This window comes from Cajanus cajan, chromosome 1 (genome assembly GCF_000230855.2).
Source record: "Cajanus cajan strain Asha chromosome 1, NIPB_CcT2T_4, whole genome shotgun sequence".
In the NCBI taxonomy this organism is placed as follows: Eukaryota; Viridiplantae; Streptophyta; class Magnoliopsida; order Fabales; family Fabaceae; genus Cajanus; species Cajanus cajan.
Genome location: NC_138517.1, coordinates 15263754 through 15272938, shown reverse-complemented (window position 1 = coordinate 15272938; position 9185 = coordinate 15263754). Strand labels below are relative to the sequence as shown.

At 34.5% G+C, this 9185-nt stretch overlaps 1 protein-coding gene across 1 annotated transcript; it reads right to left on the bottom strand.

Annotated features, from left to right (window-relative positions):
- Positions 1–824: 824 nt before the first annotated feature.
- On the bottom strand, positions 825–1753 carry LOC109806288 (uncharacterized). Its single transcript, XM_083059856.1, has 2 exons — positions 1433–1753; positions 825–1319 (listed from the first exon to the last, which is right to left on the bottom strand). Exons 1-2 carry the CDS (start codon positions 1751–1753, stop codon positions 825–827), a joined length of 816 nt encoding a protein of 271 aa, XP_082915982.1.
- Positions 1754–9185: the final 7432 nt, after the last annotated feature.

The following is a 9185-nucleotide window of genomic DNA, read 5'->3' as shown; positions in this document are numbered from 1 at the left end:
TTCTTATGTTTTGTTAGTATAAGTTCCATATATTTTGGTCTTGTATTTTGGACCACATAGAGTAGCATTTTTGGGCCATAGGCTTATTGGGCCATAGGCTTATTGGGCCTAGTTTTGGGCTTCATGGGCCTTTGGGCTTTTGGTACCCAATATTGGGATCATTTTAATCCTTGTAATTTTTCCTTTATATTGTATTTGATTGGCCATTGTATTTAGGCCATTAGATTAGGAATTTAGAAGGTTTTCAATATTAAGTCATTTAGGCTAAATCTAAGTTTCATTAAGATGTCATTTGGCATGAATTTAGGTCACATGTTTTAAGCTTGTATGAGCTGAACATGTGCACCCTAAATACACATCAAATGAGTCTCAAATGCAACTTAGATGATGCTAGTTGCCATAAATTTCGGATGTGCACATGGTACACCAAAATTTGAATTTCAAATGCCATTTGAAATTCAAATATTGGCACCAAAGATGGACATTTGAATTTAGGCGCCACTAGCTTGCTTATTTGGACTATATATTGACACCTTCACCCTTATGTAATCACTTTGAATGTTAATGAGAATTTTCTGAAATATCTTCAGCCAAGTTCTCTCTCAAAGTCACCAAGAAAGCCTAGTCTTAGCCTTAGGAAAATCACCTCTCCTAAGCTTAGTCCGTGAGCTTTCTCTTTCATTCTCTAGCTAAGATACTTCCTTCTTAGCTTAGGGAAACCATGTCATTCTCTTCTTAATCCCACCTTCAATCCGTGATCATCAATCAAGGAAGCAAGATCCGTGAGCTTGGAGGAGGCAAGGGAAGAACAAGCTTCACTTCACCTACCTACTTCCATCAAAAGCTGACACATAAAACATTTTATTCCCACTCATAACAGTTTTCATAATCAGTCCCATCCTTGGATGAAACACTTTGCAAGTCCCATCTAGAATCAGAATGGCTAATCCTTTTTCTTGTAGTTTTCCTATGCTTAACAAATTGTTTTTGAGTTCAGGAATATAATAAACATCAGATAATACCTGAGTTATTCCCTTCACTTGTACCCTGACACTTCCTTTTGTTGCCACTATCATTTGCATGTCATTGCCAAGCTTCACTGTCCTGCAATGTTCTTCCTCCAAATTCAGAAACCATGATTTATTCCCTATCATATGGTTACTGCAGCCTGAGTCAAAATACCATCTTTCTTCTACCCTTGTTTGGTGTGGCTCTTCATAGGACATCAACACAAGCTCCTCTTCTTCATCGAACTCAGCATAGTTGGCTTTCTTTTCCCAATCAGGGCACTCGTACTGAAATTTCCTGAGCTTATGACACTTGAAACACTCAATAATGGCTTTATTTAGAGGTTGTCTCCCTTACCTCTGCCAAGTCCTCCTCTAAATGCACCATGACCCCTACCTCTATTGGGCTTGTCTTCCTTAGTTACTTTCAACACATGCTCCTCTTCTTGGTATCCTTGCATCCTTTGTTCATGTACAAGTAGACTCCCATGCAACTCATCAATACTTAGAGCACTTAGATCATTGGATTCCTCTATTGCACAAACAACATAATTGAACTTGGCCGTCAATGATCGCAATATCTTACTAACCACTGTACTTTGCTCCGTTGTCTCGCCATTGGACTTCATCTTATTCACCACCATCAAGGTTCGTCCCAAGAAGTTGTCTACTTTTTCACCTTCCTTCATAGTAAGCAACTCGAACTCTTTTCGCAATGCTTGAAGTTGTGCCCTTTTTACTTTCATGGATCCTTGATAATTTTGTTTCATTGAATTCCAAATTGCTCTCGATGTCCCCTTGTCGAGAATTGTTTCCAAGATTTCTCTATCAATCGCCTAAAACAAGAAGTTCTTGACCTTCAGATCTTTGAGTTTGGCCTCCTCCATAGCTTTCTTCTGCACCTCGCTTACTGATCCTGACCCAAGTGTTGGTGCAGGAATGCCTTCATCCATAGGCTCCATAGCTCCTTGCTCCTAAGAAAGTTCTCCATCGTCATTAACCAAAAGTCATAATGACCATCAAACTTGGGAATGGCTGGTTGCACAAATTTTTCGGAGGCTGACATTGTTCCTCCTTTTTGTTGAAACATCACTCTCTCACTGTGTTTGACTCACGCTCTCTCTCACTAGGTTATCAGGCCCCTTTTGGAACTCTGATACCAAAACTCTGTAACTGATAGATAGTAGAGGAAAAACTTTTATGATATTGATTTCTGAAAACAAGGCTACTTATAGCCTTTTTACAAAACAAAAAATAAAAACAGACCACATTTACATCCCTACGATGTGATCCCTAAAATACTAGAACCGAATACTTATTCTCCTAAAAATTAGAACTTAACAACATCAATAAAAAACAAAATCTAAAACAGAAAGATAAAAAATATCCCTAAAACTCATGAAACTCAAGAAAAACATTAGAGTTCAAAATTATAATAATATTCACCATCATCCTCATAAAGTCTCTTGTAAAACTTTGTAACCATATTATTCTCAAAATTTTGAGGATCATTAACCAAATTCCCTCTTCATCTTGAAGCATATCATATTTATTATTCTCCTTCTGATGGTAGTACCGCCATGGATGTATATCTAGTATTTTTTTCACCAAATAAATCCACATTCATATTCCATCAAGAGTCTTCTTGTATTCAAACTCATATCTCTCCTAGAATAATTTCATCAAGCTTTGAAACCTGAGAGAATTTACTATTGCGAACACAACCAAAACCCCTTTTTTTTGCTCCATTTTTCAATTCACAAGTAAAACTTTGAAGGCTTATTTGTCCAAGAGAAAGATGAGCCATCATTAATTCCTCCAACTAGACCTCACAAAATTAGAAAAATCTTTGTGAGTTGCCCAAACAGCTTCAAATTAGAAAGTCTTTTGTATAGATTGACTGTACCTGATTCTCAAGTACACTAAGAAGAAGAGACATGTGATCAAATTTCAGCCACCCCAAATAAATCACTGTAACTTCTTAAAACATCATCCTCCAAACAAGTTTAATAAGACAATGGTCTAGTCTAACTCGTAATCATATCTCCTATTTTTCCAAGTAATAAGATCATCCCCAAAATCCGAATCTTTCAAACTTATTTGAAGTTAAGAAATTAAAATGTTGGTAAAAAAAAATATAAATAAAAACTGATCATTCAATTCAATCCAACTCATAATTTATCCGAGGATCGGATTTTTCTAAAAAAAGAAAAAAAGAAAGAAAGAAATTCAAACCAAACAAAACTAGCTAGCATGTGTTTTAATGTTTGGATTGGATGAATTTTATTTTGGCTTAAAACTGAAGTTCTTTTTTGTCCTTTGCTTTTCACATCCCAAATGCTAACCACGTATGGAAGCATGTATATATTTGTTGCTTGTTTCCACGTAAGTAATATAACGATCTTCTTGCTCATTACGCTTCTTTTGAGCGAAACAAAACTGTCTCCCTTTATTCAAACCATGCATGACCTGGATCTATCATTCTCTTACACATATGATGAACCACAAAGACAAGTTTTCTTTGGAATTGACAGCACTTCACTGAATGAAACCACCAAATTAAGTGCACCACCTCCCTTTTCTTTCGGTGAGTATTACGATAGATCAAGATTTGGGAGGAGATTTTTTCACAACGGAGCCAACACCCTAGTTTATCAGTTTAAAACTCAAACATAAAATGTAGCTACACCGAATTGATACCACCTTAACATTGGCATGTTGGAAGCATGACATTATTTCCATTAACCATAGAAATATGATGAACCTAGACCTATACTCTATTTTTTTTTTTGTAGTGTCTGAATAGAAAGAAAGAAAAGAAATGTGATAAATGTAATAAATGATGTGATAAAAGAAATAAGGAAAAATGAAAAAAAAAATTTGGCTAAAAGTGGGATAGAAAAGAAAGTAAGTTTTCTCTCTCTTCTCCTTTATATAAGAATTAAGAACTAAATGTGCACATTTTTTTTTATCTTAATTATAAGAAATAAATACTTTACTTTAAGATATATTAATTGCTAATTTTCCTTTATACCCTTATGTAAGTGAGTATATTTATTCATCTATTAACAACATACTTTTTCTAATTTTAAATATAAGCAATAAAAAGCATATAATCACATTAATTAAGAAAATTAGTTAATCTCATTTAATTTTTTTAATGTCATTTAAAAATAATTTATCTTTTCAAATTACTCTTCCTTAGAACTTGATATTATCTTTGTTCCTGTTTATAAGATTTAACTTAAAATAATTATTTGTTCCTTTATATAAGACTTAATTCATAATATTTTATGTATTAATTATTTTTAGACTAAAATACTCTTAATTAAAATATGTTCTCTAAATTTGATGGAAAAAAAATTGACTATATACTCTTTAAAAATTAAGTATATGCTCTAATTGATTAGGAGGGGAAAAAACTATAGATTAGTATAGAAAAGTAGTATAAGTCATGCACTCTAATTGGTTGGGAGAGAAGAGTATTAATTAAGTGAGAAAAGTAATATAAGATAGTTTTGAAGAAAAAAAATTATAAAAATAGAACAAATTTATTGATATCAACTAAATTAACTACATTTTTAATATTGGTGAATTAGGTATTTCGTTATTATATATAGAAACATAGATAGTACTAAGAATAAAAAGAAACATTAAAAATATAATCTCAAGGAGTATTTTATTGATAGTAGCATTAAATAGGGTGAAATTAATTGAGATTTACTTATATTTGAGACCAACTAATATTAAAAAAATTATTATATTCAGAATGGGAGAGAGTACAAGTTACACTAATTAATGAAAAAAAAACTTAATTAGGTGTAATGTCATTTAATGTAACTACTATTTGAACAAATCAATTCAAAAATTGTTTTTGAAATAAAATTTAATTCTATGAAATTATTAATGAAAATTAATTATCTTAACTACTTTTATTAATTTTGATAAATTAGTTATTTGTTTGTTATGTAAAAGACCAAAAGGAATATATTTTTTTTAATAATAATGTTAGTAGTAAGAAATATTCATTGACTAATTTGTATCAATAAACTTGGTTGACCATTTTTGGTAGAATTTTTTAATTAATCAACGTGACTAAATATCTAGACTCAATCACAAAAAAATATCAATAAATTCTTGACGTGAGTAGTATTATATACTTAGTTCTCTTTAATAATATTTTGAATTCGAGTCTTATAAATAAATAAATAAAAATATAATTAGAGAAGGAAATTCAACTAAAAATAATTAATCAAAATTTTCAATACATTAATTATTGAAAAAGTAAATAGATGCAATTCATATCAATAACATAATTATAAATAATAAAAAATCACAAGGATGTAGCCAAAATATTTTAAAAAATTGAATAATGGATTCATCATCCATTCTCGTGATTTTCACCGAATTCATGTCATCATCCCGCTAACATGAAATTAACCTAAATAGCAAAAAAAAATCCAACCACTCAATTTACTAGCTCTATCTGAATCCAAAAGTGGAAACAAGTGATAGGTTGTAAGTGGGAGTTTAAAGGAGACAACGTAATGCAAGTGAAAAACATGTAATCCAAGTGTCAGTGTTGAATGGCTCTCTTTTCTTTCTTCTAATTATTTACACTTCTTTTTGTGTTGAGACAAAATTGAGTGCTAGTACACACTGTCACACTAATTAGCACCCACGTAACACATTACTTTTACTTTTCATTCGATAATTTTTTCTAAAACAGTTACCATTTAATTATATAAAGCACGTATAACTTTATTGCATTAACCTATTTACAAATTTTGTCCTTCGCGCTCAAGTACCCTGCAACCTTTTCATTTCTCATTTTTTTAGTTAATCTTTTTCTACTTTATCTTTGGACAAATTAATTGTGCTACTATATAATTTAATCCTGGTACTAACCACCCATGCATTTTAAAGCTTTATCATTTGTTACATATTTTTTTAAGAATTAACACTTCATTATAAGTTATTACTTACCACTAGATTGCATACTTGCAATAACATATTTACAGAATTTTCCAATTAACCCCAGCCATAAGGATTGTCAAAGCATTTATAGTTTATATTTTACTCACTGGACGGTACTAAAATAACGTTCTTTAGATATTATATACTTACTACCTAATTTTAACTAATATTCAAATTATCATGGGTAGGATAATGTTTACCAAATTTTATCCTTACCTTCTATGGCATCTTAAAGTTGAGATTTATTCGTTAAAAATAACCACGTGCCCTAATGTGTAAACTTTCCAACCCACTAAGGGGAAGAAGAGGAACCCATTCACAATTTTATAATTTAGTGTATGCGAGTATTAACCTAATTAAGCTTTTATACGTACACAGCATGAAGACAGATCTGAGAATAATATGTATATTGTATAGTTCTTGTTGTTAAAATGAGAAAACAGAATAATCGATCTGACCCTACCAGGTGAATATGAAATATGGAATCTCGTGGTTCACCGTGTTCTACGAGTTTAAGAGGATTTGGCATGAATAAACAAAAAGTACATGCATTATATTGCAAACCAATTGTTGGGAAAACTCGGACTTTCCCGCTTCGTGAAGTTAAGATAGGCACTTAGAAATTAAAGGCAGTAATGGGAGCACACGAGTTAAATTCTCCAATATGGAGATTCTTCCACTATTCAAAAGAACAGTAGGATTACAAGAATGTAATTACAAAATTGACTCACTCTATGATGGCACACTCAAACTTGAGACTATCTCTCTTCTCTCACAAAGAGGCTTTTCTCACTTTCTCACTTTAAGAAGTGGATTCACTCTTGGCTTGGATTGATAGGAATGAAGCCTCCTACCCCTATTTATACTACTCCACCTTCAAAATGAATGGTGGGGATCAAGGGTTGAGATTGGTTCTCTAGAATGCTCCACACATTCCAGGAATCTCTACTCCTTTCTATATCCTTCTATACTCTTCCATAAGGTTCCGGAAGGCTCCACACATCTCTAGAATGTTCCAGAGGGTTCCACACTATTCCACAAGCTTCTAGAGAATTCTACAATTCTCTAGGATTCTCTAGAATGTTCTAGAAAATTCTGTACTTCTCTAGAAAGCTCTAGAATTTTCTAGAACCTCTCCAATTAAGGAGGGATCCTAACAAATCTCCCCCTCCCGACTTAATTGGGGGGCAGTAGTAGACCTGCACCTTGACAGCAATCTTCAAACTTCTTTGTCGGTATTACCTTGGTCATCATGTCTGACCAGTTCTCGTCTGTGTGAACCTTGTCAAGATGCAATTTCTTTTCCTCGAGGACTTCTCGGATCCAATGATATCTTGTGTCAATATGCTTCGTGCGGGAATGAAATGTTGAGTTCTTTGCTAAGTATATTGCGCTTTGATTATCACACTTTAACACATACCTTTCTTGATCTACTCCCAGCTCAAGAAGCATGTTCTTCATCCACAGCATCTCTTTGCAAGCTTCAGTAGCTGCAATGTACTCCGCCTCTGTGGTGGATAATGCGACACACTTTTGCAGTTTTGATTGCCAAGAAACGGCTCCCCCTACAAAAGTAGTTAGGTATCCAGATGTTGATTTCCTTGAATCAATATCATCAGCCAAGTCTGCATCTGTGTATCCCTCTAACACAGGTTTCCCTTTTCCAAAGCATAAGCATCTTTTGGAAGTTCCACGTAAGTATCGGAGGATCCATTTGACCGCTAGCCAATGTTCATTCCCGGGGTTGGCTAAGAAGCGGCTGACGACTCCAACTGCATAGGCGATATCTGGTCTTGTGCATATCATCGCATACATGAGACTGCCTACTACAGATGAATATGGAATCTTCTTCATCTCCTCCATTTCTCTCTCACTTGTGGGACTTTGCTTCGAACTCAACCTGAAGTGTCCAGCAAGTGGTGTGTTAACTGGCTTACATTTGTCCATGTTAAATTGTTCCAACACTTTCTCTATGTATCTCTCTTGGGATAGCCACAACAGTCTCTTTGATCTATCATGAGTTATTCTCATCCCAATGATTTGTTTAGCCGGTCCCAAATCTTTCATGGCAAAACTCTTGCTTAGATCTTTCTTCAAAGCAGCTATCTTTATGCGATCTTGTCCAATAATCAACATATCATCAACATAGAGTAGAAGTATGAGGAAGTCTCTACTTGCATACCTCTTTATGAAGACACAATGATCGGTTTCTGTCTTTTTGAATTCATGTTCTGCCATGAAGGATTCAAACTTCTTGTACCATTGCCTAGGTGCTTGCTTAAGGCCATATAAACTCTTCGTGAGGCGACACACCTAATTTTCTTTGCCCGGAACTTTGAATCCTTCGGGCTGCTCCATGTAGATCTCTTCCTCTAGGTCACCATGAAGGAACGCCGTCTTGACATCGAGTTGTTCAATCTCTAAATCTTGAGTTGCTGCTATGCCAAGGATAACTCGAATGGATGACATCTTTACCACGGGTGAGAATATTTCTTCAAAGTCAATACCTTTTTCTTGACCGAATCCTTTAACGACCAGCCGAGCTTTATAACGAGGCTTTGTGTTGTTATCTTCGGTTTTGATCCGGTACACCCACTTGTTCTTTAAGGCTCTTCTCCCCTTTGGCAGCTCTACGAGTTCATAAGTGTGATTCTCATGCAAGGATTGCATTTCTTCTTGCATGGCTTTCCTCCACTCTTCTTTATGAATATCCTTGATTGCTTCTTTATAGCTTTGAGGCTCCCCCTCATCAGTGAGCATAACATACTCCTCAGTGTTATACCAAGTGGATGGTCTTCTTTCCCTTGAGGAACGCTTCGGCTCTGGTGCTGGTAGAGAACTAGATTGAGGATCTTCCTGAGTTGGTCATCATGAGTCTCCTGGTTGCTTTGCTCTAACACAGGCTCATCTTCTTCAGGATCATTGTCTTGATGTGTCTCATTATTCTCATGTTGAACTGGAGTGAGTTCGGTACTCTTATTACTTCTCAATCTTGGCTTCTCTGAGTTTTTAATGTCTTCGATTGTTTGGTCTTCGAAGAATACAATGTCTCTACTACGGACCACCTTCTTATTTATTGGATCCCATAGCCGATAGCCGAATTCATCCTTGGGTGAGCGGAGATAGATGCACTCCTTCGTCTTTGCATCAAGCTTTGCTCGCTCATCTTTGGGGATATGAACAAATGCCCTGCACCCAAAC

Coding starts and splice junctions, on each gene's coding strand:
- LOC109806288 (XM_083059856.1), bottom strand. CDS start 1,753: ATGAAAGTAAAAAGGGCACAACTTCAAGCATTGCGAAAAGAGTTCGAG. Junction 1,320..1,432: donor AAGAGGAGCATGTGTTGAAA/GTAACTAAGGAA, acceptor GAGTGTTTCAAG/TGTCATAAGCTCAGGAAATT.